General features: G+C 40.3%; 1 protein-coding gene across 4 annotated transcripts in view; it reads left to right on the top strand.

The window, feature by feature from the left end:
• Window positions 1–24,726, top strand: part of PAK2 (p21 (RAC1) activated kinase 2) — a 76,202-nt gene that overhangs the window by 38,787 nt on the left and 12,689 nt on the right. For all 4 annotated transcript variants that reach the window (XM_073360381.2, XM_073360382.2, XM_073360378.2 and 1 more), the window contains 10 exons: window positions 3,495–3,705; window positions 9,081–9,181; window positions 10,022–10,172; window positions 11,130–11,161; window positions 12,899–13,006; window positions 14,626–14,755; window positions 15,570–15,633; window positions 17,975–18,023; window positions 21,244–21,356; window positions 23,586–23,703. In XM_073360381.2, coding sequence (XP_073216482.1) covers window positions 3,519–3,705; window positions 9,081–9,181; window positions 10,022–10,172; window positions 11,130–11,161; window positions 12,899–13,006; window positions 14,626–14,755; window positions 15,570–15,633; window positions 17,975–18,023; window positions 21,244–21,356; window positions 23,586–23,703 — 1,053 coding nt within the window. In that variant the 5' untranslated portion in view covers window positions 3,495–3,518. The remainder of the gene's footprint in view (window positions 1–3,494; window positions 3,706–9,080; window positions 9,182–10,021; window positions 10,173–11,129; window positions 11,162–12,898; window positions 13,007–14,625; window positions 14,756–15,569; window positions 15,634–17,974; window positions 18,024–21,243; window positions 21,357–23,585; window positions 23,704–24,726) is intronic.

The raw sequence follows: 24,726 nt of genomic DNA, 5'->3' as shown, positions 1-24,726 counted from the left end.
TAGCTAATGACAGAACAAGGAGTAATGGTCTCAAGTTGCAGTGTGGGGGGGGGGGGGTTAGGTTGGATATTAGGAAAAACTTTTTCACTAGAAGGGTGGTGAAACACTGGAATGCATTACCTAGGGAGGTGGTGGGATCTCCTTCCGTAGAAGTTTTTAAGGTCAGGCTTGACAAAGCCCTGGCTGGGATGATTTAGTTGGAGATTGGTCCTGCTTTGAGCAGGGGGTTGGACTAGATGACCTCCTGAGGTCCCTTCCAACCCTGATATTCTATGATTCCCTACCTTGAAATAATGAAATTTTGGAATTCTGTTGCCTCAGGATGTACATGTTGGAAAATACAGAGGGTCCTGTGTACAGCTACAAAAATCTGAACGCATCGATAAACTCAGCAAACCTTTGGGCTTTGAAAAAGTCACTTGAATCTAAACTACTAAATCTCCACTGTATTCAGATACTGCAATCATATCTATTCCTACCTCGACAGAGAAAAGTGTCTGAAGACAGATTCTTCTAGGTAGATATTACACAGCATTGACAGCTGTCCCACGTCAATCTCTCAATAGAGAGGGACAACTAGCAACTGTCCAGTTTACCGTTAAGGTACTGGACCCTTGTATAGTACTAACTGGCATTGTAAAGATATTTGTAGAGAAACTATATTGCTTAGATATTTATGGCAACAATTTACGCTCTATTTCAGAGTACATGATATATGACATTACACTCTTGTGGTCTTTGAAGTGAGCCTGCTTTGTTTAGTAGTTAGGAACTGGCACTATACAGCCTTCATTGGTGAGAGGCTAGATGATGGCATTCAGTTTATAGTTTCTCTGCCAAGAACATGTCAACGTACAAAGATGCTATGCAGCATAATATCTGTGATATGAAAATAAGATGTGTTGATAAAAGATGTCGTACACATTTTACCCTGACTCCTTTAAATGTCATTGAAAATAGTTGCCCTACTGGTGTGCCTAGGATCAGTCCAGTTCTGCACCAGTGTAAGTAAAGTTTGCTAACAGTTTGCTGAACTGGGTGAAGACCAGTGGGGCATCCATTTTTCACACAGTTTTGGGGAGGGAGAAGAGAGGTGCTTGGCATGGTTTTCTTAGTGAAGACAGAGAGAGTTGCAGGAATAATGAGGGAGCCATTTGCTTCTCAGTTATCACCAAAATGCAATTTAGTAAGCACTTTAATTCACAGTGTATGTTTTCTATTAGTTTGCTCCATATTTCATTATGAGTAGAGACTGTAAAAATCAGCAGGCTATTATGGCGGGGGGGAATCCTGTGTAGGTTTTCCCAAATGTGGAACTTCTCACCTAGGTGCTGGCTTTCCTTGGCCTTTCTCCATTTTAGTATTAATGGAGGCATTTGAACATAAGGACACCACCACTTTTTTTAATAAGAACCCCAGTAGCAGCCAAGCACTAGTAGCCCTCAACATTGTGCCTGTGTTCTAGCTCAATTGTCTCAATTACTTGAATAATCAAGAAGCTAAGAGCATTGGTTTCTCTTTGTCTTGCAGGAGACAAGAAGCTCTGTCTTGTCATTTGAGCAGCTCCTATTTACTTTAACGGTTAAACATTTCTTAAAAAACAAAATGCTAAATTCTCGGGCAATTAACAGTTCAGGGATCCTTCCTGTTGCTCGCTGCTTTTAATTCTTCTTCATCTTGTGTTCATCCCGTCTGGTTTGTACCGCCCACCCAATTTTAACATTACCTCCTACAATTTGCAAAAATTCTTATCCACAAAAATCAGGTTAACAAATTACTAGAGTATCAAATCTCATTTATTAAAAAAAAAAACATTTCAAACAACCTCTTAGTAATTATGAATATACTTTTGCAAATTTTAGGCAATGTAACTCTGGGATGAGAGTGAGTGAAGGTTTAAGAACTGGGAAAATTGAATTGTCTGGGTCTCTAACTGTTCATTTGCAGATTTTTCATCTTAAAGCATTAATGCTTTTTTTTTTCTTTAAATAAAATGTGTACATTGTACAGTCAGTTCAAGCAATCAAACCTTTTGGGATCCAGCTGAATTAAAGGCACTGTAGATATTCAAGGCTATTATCGCTATTGCTTGTGGAAATCCTACCACATAAAATTTCCTGCTGAAGAACAATAAAAAATTGTTTCAGCATGCTCCCAAGTTTGAATATTTTCTTAATTGACAATGTTTCGGTATTGGATGCTAAATGCTTCAGTAATCATAGCTGCTTTTCAGTCTGGGTCAATTACATTTTGCTGAGAGAGCACCTTTCATTCAAGAATCTTGAAGCATTTCCCAGAGGTGAGAAGACCCATTTTACAACTGGGAAATGAAGGCAAAATGACTTTCAGTAGTGGAACTGGCTGGTTTCAGATGACATTTATTACTGATGTATATTAAGCCACTTCCAGCCTCATCCATAAGACAGCTGAAGGTTTGCTTTTGAGGTAGAGTTCAGTCACATTTAACCAATGGTTATTTTGGAAGAACATGGTAGCTTTTCTGGCCAGGTTTTCTTTCAGTCATTCCTTTTCCATTGAATAGGGGTAGTGTGTCTTGTAAGGGATTTGTATTGGAGGTGTTGCTTCTAGGGCGCATATAAAAGGTCTTTCTGTTTGTATCATTCATAAGTGGTGGCTGCTGGAATTATTGTAATTGGTCTTTTCCATATCTGTCTTCTGTGATTCTGTTTAGTTTGACTTTTTGACATGGTTTACTTTTGGGACTTCTCTTGCAGTCTGATGTACCAAGAAGGTAGTCAGAATATGTAAAAGTAGGCCATTCAAAAGTAGGTAGTAGCAAATGTGCTTCTAGGCAGAGAGGAGGAACACTATTTTCATTCAATGTCTACTTTAGTGTTAGCTAAGTGTTTGTCATTGTGTGAGATCTAAATGCTGTCCCTGCCGCAAAGAGCTTGCATTATAAATAGGCTTGGCAAAATTCAATTTTTTAAAATTTCAAGAGATATTGATGTTTGGTTTTAAGCATTTTGATTATTGATTTAAATTTTCACAGTTGCAGGAAATTATGGTGGGGGTCAGACAATTGTTTAACAGTAGATGTTGAGATTCAAAAGGTTAAAACTTTATAACAGTTGAAACACAAATGATCAACACCACATTTCAAAATATACAAAGCAAATATGCTTAAATCAAACTCTAAGTACTCAAGCAGCATTTTTCTTTGCCTATCTGTAAATTTTTATTATTGATGAAAATATATTTGTCAGTTTGTGTACGGGGAAATTGACATTTAGGACACCTAGAGATAAAAATATCCTTCCAAGCCTAATTATAAAATGGATAAGAAAAGACTTGGAGATTTAGATGATGGTGTTAGCTTAGTTAACATGCCTAATACACCTTCAAGAGGAAGTGCATCCTTTGTAGTAAGTTTTTCTGGTAATTTTGGAAGGAATCCAGCATTTGTTTCTAGTGTTTTTGTTACCTTACGTTTGCCAGTCATGTTTATACTTGTTTCCTATTTTCCATTTCAGGGTTTTGTCTAGCCATTAAGAGCCATGTCTGATAACGGAGAAATGGAAGATAAGCCACCAGCCCCTCCCGTTCGAATGAGCAGTACTATCTTCAGTTCAGGGGGCAAAGACCAGTTGTCTACCAACCACAGCTTGAAACCTCTGCCGTCTGTACCAGAAGAGAGAAAACCTAGGAACAAAATCATCTCCATCTTCTCTGGCACTGAGAAAGGTAAGATACCTCAGAGCAGACAAAACCATCTTCCATGAGTAGTGGATACGTTTCTCCTTGCTCTTTCATTTGGCTGTGCAAGTGTTGCAAACACACACTAATCTTCATATCATGGACTTGAGTATCAGATCTCATTATTCTAGTCTTTCCAACTGCAGATGGTACCTCCTTTAAGGAAGTGCTAATGTCCAGAACACACGTTTGATTTGGCTAAGAGGAAACTTTCCTTTGCATCTCGAGGCCCTTGAACGTGGAGTGTTGCAGGGAGAAACACTAAAACTAAGTTGGTAGATGGTAGAAAACCCCTCCAAAATAAAATTCCATTCTACCATCTTAAATCACCCTTCAAAAAACTCCTTTTACCCTCTGTTCCCCTTACTTTTCATAGTGTCTGCTTTTTGTCTCTAGTCCTACACTTGGGTTATAAGCCCTTTATGTTACATGCATGTATAGTGCAGTGGGTTCCTGATCCTTGGTCTCCTTTTGGAGCCTCTGTGTGCCATTGCAATGCAAATAAATAACGAACTAGCCTTTCCTCTTCCACATGCACCCCATTTATAAAATTGTATTTGATCAAGATCTTCCCAAAGCCTAATAAGTTACAGCCCTGGAAGCTTGTTTTAGCCTTAACTTAAATTTCCCCGCATTTCAGAACTGTAGGGAAAAAAATTAAAATCGCAAATTAATTTGCTAACAGGATATATACCAAGTAAATCCTGACACAGTGTAATCTGAGTCTCCTTTAGACATAATATATTGCTGAACCTTTTAGAATTGAATTGATTTTTTTGCCTGGGTATTCTCCTTAGGAGATTACTATATCTGCTAAGCATGTGTTTAAAAATACTAAAGTATGTACAAATATCTGAGAATTAGAAATCCTCACTGTAGAGAAGCAAATATTTAGACATTAAAATAGAGCTATTTTAAATGTATTGCCATCAGTGTGGTTGGATTTTGTGGGTGAGGGACTAGAGCAGAGGTGGGCAAACTACGGCCCGTGGGCCACATCCGGCCCACGGGACTGTCCTGCCTGGCCCCTGAGCTCCTGGCTGGGGAGGCTAGCCCCCAGCCTCTCCCCTGCTGTCTCCCCTCCCCTGCAGCCTCAGTGTGCCACGCCACCAGTGCTGTGGCCCACCGCTCCTGCCGGGCAGCATGGGCGGTGTGGTTGGCTGTGGCTCCTGCTGCTCTGAGCAGTATGGTGGGGGGGCCCGCAGGAGGCCCCCGCGGGGGCAGTCAGGGGACAGGAAGCAAGGGGGCTTGGATAGGCATGGGAATCCTGGTGGGGCTGTCAGGGAGTGTGGATAGGGGTCGGGGCAATCAGGGCACGGGGGGTGGGAGGGTGTTGGATAGGGGTTGGGGTCCCGGTAGGTGGTTAGGGCCAGGGGTCCTGGGAGGGGGTGGTCAGGGGACAAGGAGCAGGGCGGGGGTTGAGAGTTTTGAGGGTGGTGGGAAGTGGGAGGGGGCTGATATGGGGCAGGGGCCAGGCTGTTTGGGGAGGTACAGCCTTCCCTACTCGGCCCTCCATACAGTTTTGCAATGCCGATGTGGTCCTCGGGCCGGAAAGTTTGCCCACCCTTGGTCTACAGTAACATGTTACTATCTGGTATTATTACTAGGAACGCAGTTTTAGCCTCACTGTTTTTACTTCCATTTAATATATTTCCTCCTAATGCCTCCTGGTTCTGCTCTTCCCCTCCCTGCTTCTTCTTATGCCTGATATACCCAGCGGCACTGTTTCAGTCATGCTGACACAGGTTTCATCACATTGCTTGGAAAGACTTTTTTCCTCTAATAATTTATTCACCATATTGAGTCTTTTCCCCTAAGGCAGTTCTTTCTTCACTCATCTGTCTGTTCCAATAGCAGTCAGTTCGTGACTATGCTTTACCTCTTAGAAGAAACCCCAGAGGCAGGATCATGCATATTCATAGAATAGCTTTCAGTATTCTTCTGGAGTTTCTCTACAATGGATAACAGGCATTAACTGGTATATTTTTGGGAGTGGAGTATGTATTCTGGAATAAGGTCACTTTTATTCTGGAATAGTGTCCAGACAAGAAAGTCATCCAGCAGCTGTGGTGGTCAGTTTCCCTGTGTAGACAAGCCCTCAACAGTTAAGACCTTGTCTACTCTAAAGGGGAAAGTCGATCTAAGCTACACAACTTGAGTTACTTGAATAGCGCTCAGAGGGATAGTGAGTTGCGTGCCTTACTGAGGTAAATCCTGAGCAACTGAAATCGGTTTGTGGGAGATCAGAGCCTTAGTTTAAGGTGTGTACAAAACAAATTAGAAGAACCAAGTGATTTTATAAAATGCTGGGTTTTTCAAGATCCCAGATTTGGAGCACTAACCCTACCCCTCACCTCTATGAGGGACTGCAAATTTCAAGACAATCCGAGTCGGTGTGAGGATGTAGAGCATGTAGAATTAATTGTCTTTTAAAAAGTAATTGACTCTCAACTTTAATTCCAACACCCCACTATAACTATAGCGCCTTTGGTGTGTTCGCTCAGCGTTGGTATTCTACTTGTTGGTTTTTTAAGTGATCGTCCTTGGAATAAGTCCAAGGACGTACTGTGTCATGTTTTCATGCAAGCCAGAAACTGCAGCAGTTCTTTTGCCATATTACTTGGCTTTGTATATAGTGTTAAAAACTTGCAATAGGAAAATAAGCATTCTACACTTTGGCTCCAGACATTTGGTCATGCTAATGTGTACTATGCGTATTTGCTGGCTTTCTTGCGTGGAATATTTATTAGTGGCTAAGCCAAGATTCCTTCAGTGTAATTTGGGGCATTTTTAGTGTGTTTTGATATTTTATAATCAGCTGTTATGGTTTTCTGAAGTGAGCTGTAGCTCACGAAAGCTTATGTTCAAATAAATTTGTTAGTCTCTAAGGTGCCACAAGTACTCCTTTTCGGTTTTCTCCAGGATTTTACATTTCTGCTTGTTTTGCTCCCCATTAGCACCACCTTGAAAGATCCTGTATTTTAACCTCCATCTGAGCAGTGCTGTGTACATGTCTTGCTCTCAAGCCTTTCAACCATGAGGGTAATTGGAAAATGGCCTGAGGTGTGCTCCCTCCTCTCCAGAACATTACTACTTCTGCAACACTCTAAGCTCCCGTTAGCGCTGAGAATAAGCGACCATATCTTAAACCGATTTGTGGTTTGAAACAAAGGAGTCACGCTGTACTAAAGGAAGTCCCTTTTAAATACAGAACTGTAATGCAAATATAATCAGAGGTTCAGAAATAGTGTGGCCTCACAGTGGCCTTGTTAATTGAGCCTCAAGTACCTGCTGCCAAAGTATGACTCATTGATCCAGCCTCTTGGCTGAGTTCTGCTGCCTGCATTTGTTTAAAGTGTTTCTGTGGTTTGTTGTTCATGTGGGTGGAGCAATGGTTCTTAGAGTCTTTGCCCAGTGTACTAATCAGATGTGTATTTGATTGAAAGAAGAAGGGTTTATTTGTGTAGCACATGCCTGGGGATTTGAACACCAAGTTATGTCCTCTAGAAGCCATCAAATGCTTCAAACCTGCAGTCTTTCTGAGGAACATAAGTCATTTTCTGTTTCCGCACAATTAGCAGCAAAAGGTTGGGCAAGGAGTGATGCTCTCTAATGCTTTCAAATAAAGAGATAATCCAGTTTTCCTAATCCTGTAGTTGAAGTATTTTTCTTTATAAGAGCATTTGACAATCCATTTACATTTTGGCTTCCAGACCTGTGCAGCCATATTAAAGATATCCTGTTTATAACAGCAATGTCTTCCAATGTATTGTTCAGCTGTAGGCAGGCCACATGGCTTTTCAGTTCTAAGTATAGTCTTTAATTCCCTCTTTCCTTTCCTGTTAGTGTGAGGGTCTGTACAATTGGAAATACAGTAAAAGCTGGTAATTAAAAATAAATCCTCAGATAGCTCCATATTTGAGTGAATACCCAACTGTGAAACCCCAATGGATAAAGTCTTATTTTTATTAACCATTGTCTGGCCCACTTTGCTCAACCCTAGCATGTGCTGTTCCCCATATTTCTGCATCTCCAAAGACAATTACAGATAAAGTTGAGGTGGTGTTACTTGAGTTGCTTATAACTTCTTTTTTTTAATTTCCTGGACTGAAATTTAACATAATCCTTCATCTTAAGGTGATTTTAAAACAAAGTAAATGTAAATTGAGCTGCAATGTTTATTTTAAAACTTATAGTGTCGCCTTCACTGAGAAGCTTATTTTGTTTGGAAACTTGTAAAGCAATAATTAAGTCAGACAGAAATAGGTATTTAACAATCGGTGCTGTGAATGCACTGTACTTCATTTATTATAATAAGCACAATGTGGTATTATTACTGGATTTATGCGCTAGAATAAATGTAGCTGTTTATCAGTAAGTGGACCTAGTGTCAGAATCTGCAGTCGTTTCCGAGATCACACATTGAACATATCTGATGGTAGGTCAGGCTCCCCCATGCCCTGTTACCCAGTCCCCTCTCTTCAAAGAGATCATGAAAGCCTCACCCACCCTCATTTCTCCCTACACTAGGGAGTGACCACTAAAGGACACATACTCTTCCTGGGAGGAAGAAGAGGGTTGTGGAAGCAGTAGTAAGTGCCTCTGGCTTTCCTGTGGTGTCACTAACTTAATTGTGGGTATATTTTTTAGTTTAAAGGAGACTTGGAGTTTGTGGAGGAGATAATATAAAAGTGGACCTTGAGCAGAGTACGGCCAGCTTAAAAAAAAGGGGCAACGATGGAACTGATTTGTATTTAGTATTTTAATTTAAAAATATAAACAAAAAGGGAAGAGGCAAAGATTTTTGTAAAATGCCTAAAATTAGACAGCAATGGAAATAATCTAATAGTTTGTTTAAGAAAATAGCTAATTTAAAAATGTAACTGAATCTGAATATGGCTGTACACATAGTTCATCTATCTAACTGCATGATCTTATACCTATTAATCTTTCTGATTCATCACCCTTTTCCCCTTCTGTGGCTTGTTACACCCACTTTGGCATTTTGTCTTAAATGAGATACTCTTTGAGGCTGGAGACTTAGTGTTGGTTTTTTTTTGCACCTGACACAATGGGGTCCTGATTCTGATTCAGATTTTGAGTGCTACTACAATATAAATAATAACTTTCAGTGCAATGAGTTAGCAGTTCTTACACTGAAACTTAAACTAAAATTAAAATGTTGCAGGACAGTGTGCTCCATGCATTTATGAAATGTTCGTGTCCAAATTTCAGAATAAATATAAAGAATATATTACTGCTCAAAGATTATCATTGTATTAAACAGGGATCTTGGGGATCTTCTATCTTGTGACTGAATGTTCTGTGAATTTAAGTGGATGGTTTTCAATGTCGTGTTTTAGGAAGCAAGAAAAAGGAAAAGGAAAGGCCAGAAATTTCTCCTCCATCAGACTTTGAACACACCATCCATGTTGGCTTTGATGCTGTTACTGGAGAATTCACTGTAAGTATACCTGTCCTAGAGCTGTTGAGAAAGCCATAGGGTTCCTTGCTGAAGTGAGAATGTGTCACTTAAGAATAAGGTGTAAGTTAATCTGTTACTCTCAGTCACAAAAAGAAAAGGAGGACTTGTGGCACCTTAGAGACTAACAAATTTATTTGAGCATAAGCTTCCGTGAGCTCACAAAAGCTTATGCTCAAATGAATTTGTTAGTCTCTAAGGTGCCACAAATCCTCCTTTTCTTTTTGCGGATACAGACTAACATGGCTGCTACTCTGAAACCTGATCTCCGTCACAAGTCATTTACAATGCCTGCCACACCAAGACCTTCGTTGGTCTCTAGGTGTTACTTCACTATAAATGTTTAATATTAGTCACTGGAATCCTAATGCTTTACTTTATACCACATGGGAGAAACTTTAGTGAGAATTCCTATTAGCCTGTAGAAAAATGAAGTAGCCCCTTTGATTAGTTCACTTCCATTTACAATAGATATATACATAGAAAATCAGACTGAGTGATGAATGGGGAATGCTGATTTAATGTACCTCACTAGGAGAAGGGGGTGTGTAGGGGCAGGAGGCTGCGAGGAACACAACTTCTTCCTGAAGTGCCCCAGTAGGCTAGAAGACCTGATAGAGCTGTTGAATGTTTGTGCTAGCTTAACTGAAGGCTTGGTTTATATTGTCACCTACACATGTTGAACTCAGTGACTGAAACCCCCACCACATTTGAGTCACTTAGAATCACAGATTAATGCTCACATGTGGAAAGAAAATCCATTCCAATTTTTTTTTTAAATGACTTAAAAATATTACGTATTAAGGTTGTCTCCTGTTTCAGGGAATGCCAGAGCAATGGGCTCGATTGCTACAGACCTCAAATATCACCAAGCTAGAGCAGAAGAAGAACCCTCAGGCTGTACTAGATGTGCTGAAATTCTATGACTCCAAAGACACAGCAAAACAGAAGTACCTGAGCTTCTCCGCTCCAGGTGAGAGACAAGTACATACGAGACATTCAGAAGAAGAGTTTGGTTCTTACAGTCCAGTCTGCTCTTCCCTGTACGTCATTACTTAGAATTGGGAAGATAGGCCCATGCCAAAGAATCAAACTAGTATCTAATGGGTAAGGGACACTACTAAATAAAGGCTCCACTAAAGTTGCACTCTTTGTCCAGTCAGTTTCCTGTTTCAGGTGGGTAAGAGAACAAATGCAACAGGATAATTCAAAATGGCAGTACCACTCAGCTAAAATCAATTAATTAATGGCCTGTTTTTATGACGGTAGAACTATAAGATTGATTAACTGGTTGAGTTCTGTAGGGGTTATTACTCCCATTATCTCTAGTCAGAACATGCTTTCGGACAGTTACTGTGCAGTAACTTGCATTGACTCAACTTTCCCAAATGACAGGACCAAAGATTCAGTGTAACTTATCACTTCTAATGCAAGTTGTAGACAGATGTGTGTGAATGGCTGGAAAAAACATTTGACTGTATTTTTCCAGTGTATGCAGTTCCTTTTAGCTGTTTAAATCAAAAAGATTTCCATTCTAAAAATAGCCTGGTGATAAGGGTTTGTCACATCTTTGCCTTATCAGTTTGGTCATAATCTTTTCTCTCGTATGCATATCAAAACCAATGCACAATTTGACAAAACAGTCTCAATTCAGGTGAGATCCAGTCATGTAGCAGGTCAGGATTTGAAATATATATTGCCTGACCTATGGGGGGGAAGAAGTTTTTGTAACACCTGTCTGCATCTAGTCAGGGAAGTAGGTGTTTCATTCATCAACCATGAAAATTCACCTGGTTGGAAGCAGGGAAATCTCATGAACTGTCCGTATTCCTGATGTGTTGCTCATGTTTTCTATAAAGTCCACTTTTATTATTATTTATTATTCCACTAATTATATATATTCACTTATTACTCTTCTTGCTGTTTTTAGAAAAAGATGGTTTTGCTTCAGGAACACCAGCAGTAAGTGTATTTATTATTGCTTGCACCTTTCCAGGCTTACTCAATTAGTGTTTTTCTTAATTAATTTAAATCTCATATTATATACTTCATAATAAATTGAGTAACATTTTATTGAACTGTATTTTTAACCGACGTTTCCTGCAGGAAACCAAGTGCCCAGTAGGGGGTTTAGTTTTAAGGATGTTTATGAATACTTCTGTGTCTGCTAAAAGCTTTCCATGGATGTCTGTATATTACTTAAAGAATGGTGAGAAATACTTAACGTATGCTTCTAGCAACTTAGAGTAGTAGAAGAGGTAATTTAAATATTCAGATATGTCTTTTATAAAAAAGAGTTGTTAAAATCATGAACATGATTCTTGACTTTAGCAAAGCTTTTGACACGGTCTCCCACAGTATTCTTGTCAGCAAGTTAAAGAAGTATGGGCTGGATGAATGCACTATAAGGTGGGTAGAAAGTTGGCTAGATTGTCTGGCTCAACGGGTAGTGATCAATGGCTCCATGTCTAGTTGGTAGCCGGTGTCAAGTGGGGTGCCCCAGGGGTCGGTCCTGGGGCCGGTTTTGTTCAATATCTTCATAAATGATCTGGAGGATGGTGTGGATTGCACTCTCAGCAAATTTGCGGATGATACTAAACTGGGAGGAGTGGTAGATACGCTGGAGGGCAGAGAGAGGATACAGAGGGACCTAGACAAATTGGAGGATTGGGCCAAAAGAAATCTGATGAGGTTCAATAAGGATAAGTGCAGAGTCCTGCACTTAGGACGGAAGAACCCAATGCACCGCTACAGACTAGGGACCAAATGGCTAGGCAGCAGTTCTGCGGAAAAGGACCTAGGGTGACAGTGGACGAGAAGCTGGATATGAGTCAGCAGTGTGCCCTTGTTGCCAAGAAGGCCAATGGCATTTTGGGATGTATAAGTAGGGGCATAGCGAGCAGATCGAGGGACGTGATCGTTCCCCTCTTTTCGACATTGGTGAGGCCTCATCTGGAGTACTGTGTCCAGTTTTGGGCCCCACACTACAAGAAGGATGTGGATATATTGGAGAGAGTCCAGCGAAGGGCAACAAAAATGATTAGGGGTCTGGAACACATGACTTATGAGGAGAGGCTGAGGGAAGTGGGATTGTTTAGTCTGCGGAAGAGAAGAATGAGGGGGATTTGATAGCTGCTTTCAACTACCTGAGAGGTGGTTCCAGAGAGGATGGTTCTAGACTATTCTCAGTGGTAGAAGAGGACAGGACAAGGAGTAATGGTCTCAAGTTGCAGTGGGGGAGGTTTAGGTTGGATATTAGGAAAAACTTTTTCACTAGGAGGGTGGTGAAACACTGGAATGGGTTACCTAGGGAGATGGTAGAATCTCCTTCCTTGGAAGTTTTTAAGGTCAGGCTTGACAAAGCCCTGGCTGGGATGATTTAATTGGGGATTGGTCCTGCTTTGAGCAGGGGGTTGGACTAGATGACCTCCTGAGGTCCCTTCCAACCCTGATGTTCTATGATTCTATGAACATATAGATCAATTAAATATAATAAACTGAATATTGTAATACATGTACTGATACTTTTGTGTCTCTCAGCATACTTTAGTTCTAAATTGCTAAGAATTCCTGGATCCTCATTCTAAAAATGCCTTAAAACTCATAAGCTGATTAAAATTTTTGGGAAGAATAACAGCTTTGCTTCTAATATATTAATATTTTATTTCCATGTTATTCCATTCAATAACAAAAATATAGCCCAATGCCAAAGGTTCAGAGCCCTCAACAGCAGTAGCAGAAGATGATGACGATGATGAAGAGGTTCCTCCTCCGGTTATTGCCCCTCGACCAGATCATACAAAATCAGTGAGTATTTTTTTTTAATTTACTCTGGAATTTTTGCTTTTTTTTTTTTTTTTACATTACTTTCTGTTCTGTCTATTGCAGGTCCCTGCCCACAACAGATGGGGAAGTTTTTTATTATTTGCAAAATGTCACTTTATGTATATTAGTTTAATTTTAGAGGTCATGTTGTTTCCTAGGTATAGCTACCTCTCAGATACCAGTTGGACCAGGATTATCCAAATCAGTGCTATATTTTGCAGGGCTACATTGAAAAAATCCCAAATTTATTTCCTCATCCTCTAAAACACATTATAAGGAGGATCATTAGAAAACTTTACCAATGCCCCTAGCAAATCCCAGATATTGTGGATAATGTACATTTTTAAAAAACTTAAACTCACATGTTGTGTGCCTGATTTTTTTTCTATTATCCCATCACAAAAAACCCTCTGCATTGTAGTTAAGTCTGGGAATTTATTCTACCAACAAGAATATTTATGTGAGAACTTAAACACTTAAATTCTTAGTTAAGCTTTAAGCACCATTTTTAAGTCCCCCCAACCTCCCTCCAGAGGACCCTCCCCCCCGCTCCTATAAAGGCCAAATGTAATCTTCTCTTCCCTCTCTGCCACTGTTGCCTTGCTTTGTCTGAGGGGTAGGTATGGAGTGTATACAATGTTCACAGAATATTGCTTTAAGGAATAGGCCACATGATATTTAAATAAGAATATAGGTGGAACATTACATGTCTAAAGATCTGTAAATATTGCCACATTAGCAAGTATAACTGTCAATTTATGTAATTTTTCAAATGATGAACAGTTAGGTAGTTTAGTTGACACACGTGAACTGTCTTCTGCTCCCCAAGACCGAAAGATTTGGCTGTGCAAAGGTATCTGCTGCATCTTCATTTTAGTATAGCTTACTACTTCACAATCTCCTTTCAGATGATTTGTGCCACTGTTAAATAAAGAGCAGTTTATGATGGGTGGGAATCATATAATGTGAGGAGAGACTGAAGAAATAAGAAAATGTACAAAGGATGAAGGGGCAGTTAAACCCTAGCCTGTATTCCAGCATATGGTGTAATAAGGAAGTCCTGTTAGAGAACAAATGGGTAGAAAGCCTTCCCTCCACCCTGCAAAAAAAGTGGAGGTTAGACTACTGTGCTTAGTAATGTTTGTATTTCCAACTAAGCTTTCAAATTAACAGTTTATGGAGGTGAGTACCAGACTCTTTAATTCATGCTTCTGCAGTGTTTGAAGAGATTTCCACCCAGTCTGGCAGAGCAAAGCAATGATGTACCAATTACATTGTAGGACAGCTTTTGCAATGAGTCCCCAGCTGTAGAAAAGAAGCTAGAGGCAACAGGGATCCCTTTCCTAAGTAAATAGACCCCTAGCCATCTGCAGTGTCCAGCAAGTCTCCAGGTCAGTTTTTCAGAATCAAGTAGTGTTGCAGCCACATTGGCTAGTGTTCAAAAGCAGCAGTTCTCAGAATGAGTGGCTCCTGGTTCCAAAAGTTTTAAGTGAAACAATGCTAGTGGTCAGATAAGAATTTATGGCACTTTTGAACCTGAAAGTCAGTGGTTGCAAAGAGAACTCTGAGTTCTAATAGTGAGTGTTCTTCTTTTGCCACAGATTTACACACGGTCTGTAATTGACCCTATCCCTGCACCAGCTGGTGACTCTTGTGATAGTGCTGCCAAGTTGGCTGACAAGCAGAAAAAGAAGACCAAAATGTCAGATGAAGACATTATGGAAAAGCTACGTGAGTTGTAATTTTTTTTTAAAATACAAACTCCAGTATTGATGCTAATTATCAGTAATTCCATTATTTATATGGGAGGGGTCTGTGCAGACCTGATCAGCACATTGCTTTGAACTGATAATACCTATTGGAGTCTGTTACAGAAAAGACTGCAGATATCAAATCAGCATGATGAATGGTCTGAGGCTATCACAAAACAATCTGTACAGATGTTTGGTTGCAGTTTCTGTTAGCCAGAAAATGGAGACAAATGACTGTCTTTTGACTAAGCCATCATCCCCGTTTTTCATATAAGGGTGATGTAACCAAAAGACTTGGTTATTTTCTGTCATCTGCTAGTTGGGAGGAACTGTATTCAGGCATCTGGACTGGTCTTGAAGAATGGAAATTAACAAGTAAACAAAATTTCCCCATTTGAAGCTGTTTTAGGGTCAATGTCGCACTTGTGGCACAGTGATCAGCTTCTACGGAGGTGTTCCTTTTAGTGCAGAATACAGTGGATTTTTGCTGTTCCTAATTCCATAACCTTCATAGATGCACTCATTCAGCAAACCAATGCCATTGTCTAGCACAAAGCAGGCAATGACTTAGTTTAGATAGGCAGTACAAATACTGGATTATTACTGATTCATCCCACAAATGTGTTACAAGTCACAAATGTCATACAGAAGAATATAATTTAATTGTATAAAAAGCTCTGTTTTTATTACCATAAGAATCAAAAGAAAAAAGCACACATCGTACTCTAATAAAAAGTGAAGAATGCTCCCTTAAATCACTGGTTGGCTTTATGTTTTGTGTGGAATTTTTTTAGGGACTATTGTGAGCATAGGAGATCCCAAGAAAAAATATACCAGATATGAAAAAATTGGGCAGGGGTGAGTATTTGTCGAGCTATCCAAAATTTTTCACAGAATGAACTAGTATTAAAGGTGTGATGTACTCTTGTCCTTTTGCCACTATTTATTAAAGCAGAAATGTCCGTGTACAAGCAGTAATAATCAGATGCAGGGGACTTCAAACAGTGATAGAAGTTTTGAATCTGTTCCTTTATGGGGCTCTGTGTGTGCATTAATGTCTCTTTGGAAACAGATCACTTTCTGGTGATACTGAATGGGAGTGAAAATGTATTAATTTAAGTGAACTTTTGTCTCTTTTCTCTTCTTCCCCTTCATGAGATAAACTTATCTGTTCTTTTAATGTTATGACTAGTGAAAAGCTGAGGGTGATAGAATTCAAGTTTTTCCTAACCCGGTCAAGGTGCTATCAATCTAGTGTAATTTGCTCTAGGTATTTCCATGAATCATTTCAACATAAAAGTTCAGTTGAAGGATGAATACTGGCAGAGCTTGCATAATTTGTTTTAATATAAATGTTGTTCTTACTGTGTTTGCATCCCCTCTAACAATATTTTGATATTTTGTGTGTATGTTGGGGATTGAGGGGTGAAATAGAATCCCCTTTAGAACTGACTGTCTGATTTATCCAATATTTGGGAATAGCACAAGGTATAGGGATTTGCATACACTGACATGCAAGAAAAGTAGTTTTCCTGTTACTATGGAAGAGGCTGGTCCTGTGGTGACTAGTGTGCTCTTTCTGAGCTGGCTGGTATTTGTATTTAGTACTTTTTTATTTGAGTACTCCTTGAATGCCCTTCTTTCTTAAGAATATAGCTGCTATACTGGGTTGGACCATGGTCCATATTGCCAAGTATTTTGTTGCCAACAGTGACCCATTCCGGAACTTCAGGGAGAGAGTACAGAACAGGGTAATTAGGGAGTGATCCACCCCGTCTTCCTCTCCCAGCTGCTGGTGACCAGAGGTTTAGTGTCGCCCTGAAAGCATGGGGTTGCACTCCTGACCATCTTGGCTAATAGGCATTAATAGATCTCTCCTCTATGCACTTATCCAGTTTGTTTTTTTTTTATCCAGTTACACTTTTGGCCATCACAACATGCCATGGCAGTGAGTTCTACAGGTTAGTTGTGCAAAAAAGTATTTCCTCTTGTTTCTATGAAACCTGCTTGCTGCCTATTGATTTCACCAGCTTTCTAAAGGGAAATCAGGCCTTGCCAACTATTAGAATTCTTTGAGAAAGTCATCAAGTATGTGGACAAAGGTAATCCAGTTGATACAGTGTATTTGGATTTTCGCAAAGCCTTTGACAAGGTCTCTCCTCAAAGGCTCTTAAGGAAACTAAGTAGCCGATAAGAGGGAAGGTCCTCTCATGGATCAGTAACTGATCGAAAGATAGGAAACAAAGGGTGGGAATAAGTTATCAGTTTTCACAATGGAGAGAGGTGAACAGGAGGGTTCCCCACCTATCTGTCCTGGGACCTGTGCTGGGTTCAACGTATTCATTAATGATCTGGAAAAGGAGATGAACAGTGAAGTGGCAAAGTTTGCAGATGATACAAAATTATTCAAAATAGTTAAGTCCAAAGCAGACTGTAAGGAGTTAGCGGTAATCTCTAAAAACTGGGTGACTGGGTAACAAAATGGCAGATGAAATTCAGCATTGATAAGTGCAAAGTAATGGACGTGGGGAAAAAACAATCCCAGCTATACATAAATCTGTATACGTGTATTTATATATACGATGGGGTCTAAGCTATTACCACCCAAAAAAGAGCTCTTGGCGTCACAGTCAATAGATCTCTGAAGATTTCCACTCTATGTGCAGTGGCAGTCAAAAAGAACTATTAGGAAAGAGAGAGAAATTATCACAATGCTACTATATATCCACAGTGTGAACTCATACCCTGAATGCTGTGTCCAGCTCTGGTTGCCCAAAAAGAAATATGGTGGAACTGGAAAAGGTTCAGAGGAGAGCAGCATAGATGCTCAAGGGTATATAACAGCTTCCTTTCAAGGAGAGACTAAAAAGATTAGGACTATTCAGCCTAGAGAAAAGATGACTAAAGAGGGATATGATAAAGGCCTACAACATCATGATGAATGATGTGGAAAAAGTGACTAGAGAAGTGTGTTTACCCTTTCACACAATACAAAAGCCAGGGGTCAGCTGATGAGATTAATAAGCAGCAGGTTTTTACAAACAAAAGGTAGTACTTTTTCACCCAATGGGCAGTTCCTGACAGTTTTTAGATGTGCAAAACTTAAAAAAAAAAAAAAAAAAATCTGTGATCTGCCTGTGCATGTATATCCTTGTTAGGTTTGAAATCATACAGCTGATCACTTACCTTGTATTCACAGGGCTTCAGGTACAGTTTTCACAGCTATCGACGTGGCAACAGGACAGGAGGTAGGATCTGTGTGCTCTGTATGAATATTTTCCATTTAAATCTGCAGCTATGGGTGACGGATTGAATTGGATAAGGTTTTTTTTACCAGTGGCTCCCATCTCTGGCATTACTTCTCAGTAGAATATTTGTGATAGTCATTTGTAACAGTGCATTCCTTGTTTTGTAGGAACCAGATGATGAATACTAAATATAGGATTTTGTTTTTCCAATGAAATGCAAAGGGACCAAGATGTTCAGAGTTGTGGGTTTTGAAAGCCGTTTAACCTCTACGTGTTGTAGGCAATATTGTCTTGAATTCTGACCAATAATTTTGCATTTAGCCTTCTACATAGCTTCATCTGTGACCATGATAGTCTTGCCCATAAGGAAATTGCTTCTCACCAAACAATGCCTTCTATTTTAATTAGCCTACCTTCTACATATCCTGTTCCCAGATTCTTCCCATTGATCACACCCATACCACCTGGCAGACGTGGTGGCATCATTGTCATCTACAGATTGTTCGTTAAGCCTTCACCATCCTATTTGCTTTGGTGTTTTCCTTCAAACATCTTTTACTCCATGGGTCCCCTACAACTAAAATTCACAATTGTTGGCTTCTTTCTAAAATCATCTTTTCTTTAATTGCTTTACCCATCAGCTCAGTCAGTCTCTCCTTCTGCCACCACCTCCTCTGGCACCTGAATGTTCATTTTGCTAATAGCTGAAATGATCTCACCTACAGTTTTTCCTCTCACCTTTATAGCTGTTGGCTTCTTCCTCTTTTCTCCCTCTTCATCCTAAGAGTAACCACACCCTGGATGTAATGAGTAATTTCCCCCTGTACTTTCCTTTACCTGTCTCACACTAAGCACTTTTTGTGCTTGTCCATCTGTAACAAAATCCCATACCTGGATTCAGTTTTTCTAGCCCTTCTTTACTTCCTGTTGGAGACAACTAACTCGCTGTACGTTTTTCAACCAACCTACCCTATAAAAATGCTTTCCATTGCCGATCTCTCCAGAACCCATGGTACAATAATAGCTCAAATCTTTAAGACCTCTCCCGCACCCCCACCCCAAAAAACACCCCAAAACAAAAAAACTAAAGTTCTGGTACACCAAAATATGCAGTATTGTAATAATCACAACAAAACATGACATAGCTCCTCTCCCGGGTTTCCTTCTGATTTCAGCGATACTATTGCTATTCTGTAATCTCCAGTGTCACTCTCTTGCACTGCCAATTCAGTCCTTCACCCACTTGACATCTCTTCTTCTCTGAACAGAGCTTACTATTTCTTCCACTCCAGAATTGCATCTGTCTGTGGTTATCACATTGTCAGCTTTTCCCTGTCCCTTCCAGTAGCACTACCAATCCTCTGTGTAGTTCCCATGAAATCTCCGGTGCCAGACCATTGATCCAGCACTTGATCACTTCCAATCTCTTTCCTCCCTCTAGTAGTGAAACCGTCTTTCACATGGCTTCCTCATTACTTCTTTTACCTCAGTGCAGCATTTAGACAGTATGTAGCTGCCAGCTCTAAACGCTATTTTAGCTCTGGAGGGGATGACACATCAGACAGTAGACCATTCCTTCTCCATCTGTCTTAATTATAAAACATCTACTTCCAGCTCATAGATGGACATGGTTCTTGGCAAGAAGAATACCATAGTTATTAATGGTCCAACTCATTCCTCTCAATTTCTCAACCTTGATCTTCTTTTCAGACTTTATGGCTGTAATTTTGAAGTTGTCACCCCACGAAGCTCCTCTTTGTTCCTTGTCTTGCTATGTTGTAAAAGTTCACCTCTCACCTGTTTATCAATATGTCTGCCTTTCTCTCATCACTCACTTTATTGAATCATTCTTTCGGGCATTGTCATTTCACACCTTCATATTTTCAGCTCCTTTTGCCTCACAAACGCACTTTTATCCAAATGCTAGTCTGTTCAGAACAAAACATATAGAGAAAATCCTATTGCCTTCTCCTGAAAAGCTTGCACTGGCTATCACTTGTATCCACTACAAAATCACTCATCTTCAAACCTGTTAATAGTTTCTCTCTTGGCTCTGATTTCATTTCTGTCCCCCAAACCCTTCCTACATAAGAATGGCCATACTGGGTCAGACCAAAGGTCCATCTTGCCCAGTATCCTGTCTACCGACAGTGGTCAATGCCAGGTGCACCAGAGGGTGTGTACCTAACAGGTAATGATCAAGTGATCTCTCTCTCCTGCCATCCATCTCCACCCTTTGACAAACAGAGGCTAGGGACTCTATTCCTTACCCATCCTGGCTAATAGCCATTAATGGACTTAACCTCCATGAATTTATCCAGTTCTCTTTTAACCCCTATATAGTTAGACCTAGCCTTCACAACCTCCTGAGGCAAGGAGTTCCACAGGTTGACTGTGCACTGAGTGAGGAAGAACTTCCTTTTATTTGTTTTAAACCTGTTACCTGTTAATTTCAATTGGTGGCCCCTAGTTCTTGTATTATGGGAACAAGTAAATAACTTTTCCTTATTCACTTTCTTCACACCACTCATGATTTTATATACCTCTATCATATCTCCCCTTACTGTCCTCTTTTCCAAGCTGAAAAGTCCTGGCCTCTTTAAATCTCTCCTTATATGGGAGGCTAGGACTCCACTTCTCTCTCTTCTGATCTGCACTGTGTTGGAAGTGACTCTTTTGCTGGCACTGCATTTCCTTGACTGTGATGGGGTGATGTTAATAGTGGTGTAACTGCCAATGGAAGGGGAATTAACAGCAGGGAATGCAATTAACAGGACATGCCTGTCACATCACTTCATAGTTTCCTGTTCTTTTCCTGCCATTACCCTATCCTTTGCTTCCCCTCATGCTGCAAGCTACTTCTGCCTGCACCAACACTGACTTTCTGATGTGTAATTATATCACCATTTGTGTCGCTTCTGAATTTGGCTCACTGTCTGGAATAGTCATGCTGCCACTTTATTGACTTGCTATCCTTTTTTATAAAACACAGCTCCAGTCCTGCCTTGTACATAGCTTATAGCCAGCAAGGTGTTGGACAGTTTGACAGAGCATCCCTTGTTACTACTAACCCACATGCGTTGTCTAGTCCTCTGTTCTAATCAGCCAATTCACTTTTACTGCAATATTATAAATGTTACTTAGTGTTGCAAGGGTTTGGCACTCAGGTTTGTATGACTAACACTTCATCTTGTATTTTACCCTTTCCCCTTGTTTTCAGGTTGCTATCAAACAGATAAACCTGCAGAAGCAGCCCAAGAAGGAGTTGATTATTAATGAGATCCTGGTAATGAAAGAATTAAAGAATCCCAACATAGTCAATTTCCTAGACAGGTAAATGCAGACAATCGAACCGTTAATCTTCCTTCTCCCAGGAGTCCGGATTCTAACCTGACATCTTCTGTAATTCTGTGATCACTGTGGGTACTTTTCCACTGCAGCTGGAAGCATGCGTCCCAGCTCCGGCAGACAGACATATTAGCTTTGCTTGAGCTAGCACTCTAAAAATCACTACAAATAGCCAAGTGGCGAGTAGCACAGGCAGCACATTGTGCTAGCCCCTGAAATAAAAATCTGCCTGGCCCCCTGTGCACACACTCAGGCAGTACCGTGAGTATTTGGTTTAAGAGATCGCCAGGCAAAAGTCAGGTATGTTGCAGGGTGTAGGGCTGGTGATTCAGTAAGTAGCATTCTTTTCTGATTCGGTACCAAACCAATATCCCAAACTGGGGTTGGGGAGCTGCTGGAGGTGCTGTTTTAGATGATATGCAAAGCTGTAATTCTGACTTTTTAGTCAACAAAGATCTTTCGGCATTTTGGTAAGACAAGTTTGGCCCCAGCTTTTAAATCCAGTCTGTCTACCTAAAAACGTGTTTTCCTAATTGATCTAAAACTCATAGAAATGTAGGGCTGGAAGGGACCTCAAGAGGTCATATAGTCTATCTCCCTGCACTGAGGCAGGACCAAATACACCACACCTGGCAGGTGTTTGTCTAAACTATTCTTTAAAATCTCTAATTTTGGGAGTTACACAACCTCCCTTGGTAACCTATTCCAATACTTGACTATCCTTATAGTTAGAAAGCTTTCCTAATATCTAACCTAAATCTTCCTGTCTGCAGGTTAAGCCCATCGCTTCTTGTCCTACCTTCACTGGACATGGAGAACAATTGATCACTGTCCTCTTCATAGCAGCCCTTAACGTATTTGAAGATTATCAGGTCTTCCCCTCAGTCTTGTTTTCTCAAGACTAAACATGCCCCGTTTTTTAACCTTCCCTCATAGGTCAGATTTTCTAAATCTATCACCATTTTTGTCACTCTTACCTGGATTCTCTCCACTTTTCCACAATGTTTCCTGAAGAGTGGCACCCAAAACTGGACATAGGACTCCAGCTGAAGCCTCACAAGTGCCAAATAGAGGGGGACAATTGCCTCCTGCGTCTTGCTGTTAATATACCCCCAAAATATTTCCCCTTTTCGCAGCTGCATCGCATTGTTGGCTTACGTTCAATTTGTGATCCACTATAACCCCAAGATCCTTTCCTGCTGTACTATTACCTAGCCAGTTATTCCCCATTTTGTATGTATGCATTTGAATTTTCCTTTTTAATTGTTGTACTTTGCACCTGTACTTATTGAATTTCATCTTGATTACAGATCAATTTGTCATGGTCATTTTGAATTCTAATCCTGTTCTCCAGAGTGCTGGCAACCTTTCCCAGCGTGGTGTCATCTGTAAACTTTATAACATTCTCCACTTCATTATCCAAGCCATTAATGAAAATATTAAATAGTATTGGACCCATGAGATAAGTCCTCCTAATTTGACAGTGAACCATTGATAATGACTGAGTACAGTTTTTCAATCACCACACACCTTAGTAATTTCATAGACCACATTTCTCTAGTTTGCTTTTGAGAATATCATGTGGCACTGCCAAAAAGCTAAAGATAGATCATGTCTACTGCTTCCCCCCCATCCTCTAGGCCTGTACCCCTGTCAAAGGAGGAAATTAGGTTGGTTTGGCATGATTTGTTCTTTACAAATCCATGCTGGTTATTCCTTATCATATCCTCTAGGTGTTTACAAACTGATAGTTTAATTATTTATTCCAGTATCCCTCCAGATTTTGAAGTTAGTCTGACTGGTCTATAATTCCCCAGGTCCTCATTGTTCACCTTTCTAAAGACAGGTGCTGTGTTTTCCCTTCTCCAGCCCTCTGGGACCTCACCTTTCCTCCATGAATCCATTTGATTGCTAATCCTAGAATATTAGGGTTAGAAGGGACCTCAGGAGGTCATCTAGTCCAACCCCCTGCTCAAAGCAGGACCAGTCCCCAACTAAATCATCCCAGCCAGGGCTTTGTTAAGCCTGACCTTGAAAAACTCTAATGGGTCCATGATTGCTTCAGCTACTTCCTTAAATACCCTAGGGTGAATTTTATCAGCCCTGTTGTGAAGTATTCTCTTGAACAGTTGCTGCAATACACTGTCAGTCATTTATCAGTCCTGATTCTCCACTCCTGGCAAATGAGTTTATTTCTGTATTTTCTGCCTTTAGTTTTCTTGTAGGTGATGAATTGTTTGTTGTGATGGAGTACCTCGCAGGAGGGTCACTCACTGATGTGGTCACAGAAACTTGCATGGATGAGGCACAGATTGCTGCTGTTTGCAGAGAGGTGGGTGTTATGTTTCTGTGGGTACGGGGTGAGAGTGCAATCTTCTTCCCACATTTACATTACTCACCAGCCACTGCAACAATTGATTTGATGTCCAGCCTTCATTTAACTTCTTCGCTAATAATCGGAAAGAGGAATTAAGCAGCTTTCTAACTAATGTCGAAGAGGATATTTAATTGGAGAGAATTCTACTGACTGTCTAGTGATGTCAGGGAAAAAATATGAAGATGAGATAAATAAGTGCAGAAAAATAACAAAATGAGTAACAAAAAAATGCAACTTAAAAGATCTGGGGAAAAACAATCCAAAGCTGTGGGAGGGAAACCAGTGATGGATAGAGCTGGCTAAAGGTGACAGCAGAAAGCAAATGAGACATGATTTTGCAATGCAACATGGCAATAAAAGCTGATGGAGTTTTGGGCTGGTATATAGATACCTCAAATCATGGAGCATTGGGGTAGGAGTGTCCCTTTCTATTTGGTACCTGGAATATTATGTTCATTCTAGTTACCATTTTACCAGAAAGATACTGACAGGCTGGATGGAGTTCAGAGAAGCACAGCAAAAAGTTTCAGGTGGTGGTAGTGATTCACTTTCAAAGAAAGATTTGAAGACAACCTTACAGGTATTTAGCAGGTGTAAACAATAACAGGGAAATCCATGGTTGTTTGAGTGTGTATATAGCCAAGAGTAATGAGAGTGAAAAAGTGGGCTGAATATGTAGAAATCCTGAGCTCTGTTACCCTGTGGAGTAGTCTCCAAGGGGAAGGGGTGGAATAGCTATCACCGGGAAGGCTTATGAATAGACTGGGTAAAACGGGATACCAGAGGGTACAACCCTACACTGGCATGGCAATGGACTGGATGGTTGAGTATGTTTGTTCTCTCTCTCTAATTAGTTCTGTGGTCCGTTCAGACATTTAAATTATGGAAGGACGCGCTTTCTCTGTTCAGCTATTTTCTGAAAAATAACTTAAATAACAAAAAATTGTAGCTGTGATGATCTTAAGATGTGTGTTATCA

This window comes from Lepidochelys kempii, chromosome 9 (assembly GCF_965140285.1).
Source record: "Lepidochelys kempii isolate rLepKem1 chromosome 9, rLepKem1.hap1, whole genome shotgun sequence".
Lineage (NCBI taxonomy): Eukaryota > Metazoa > Chordata > Testudines > Cheloniidae > Lepidochelys > Lepidochelys kempii.
The sequence above is the reverse complement of the archived record's forward strand: the minus strand, read 5'-3'. Positions and strand labels throughout refer to the sequence as shown.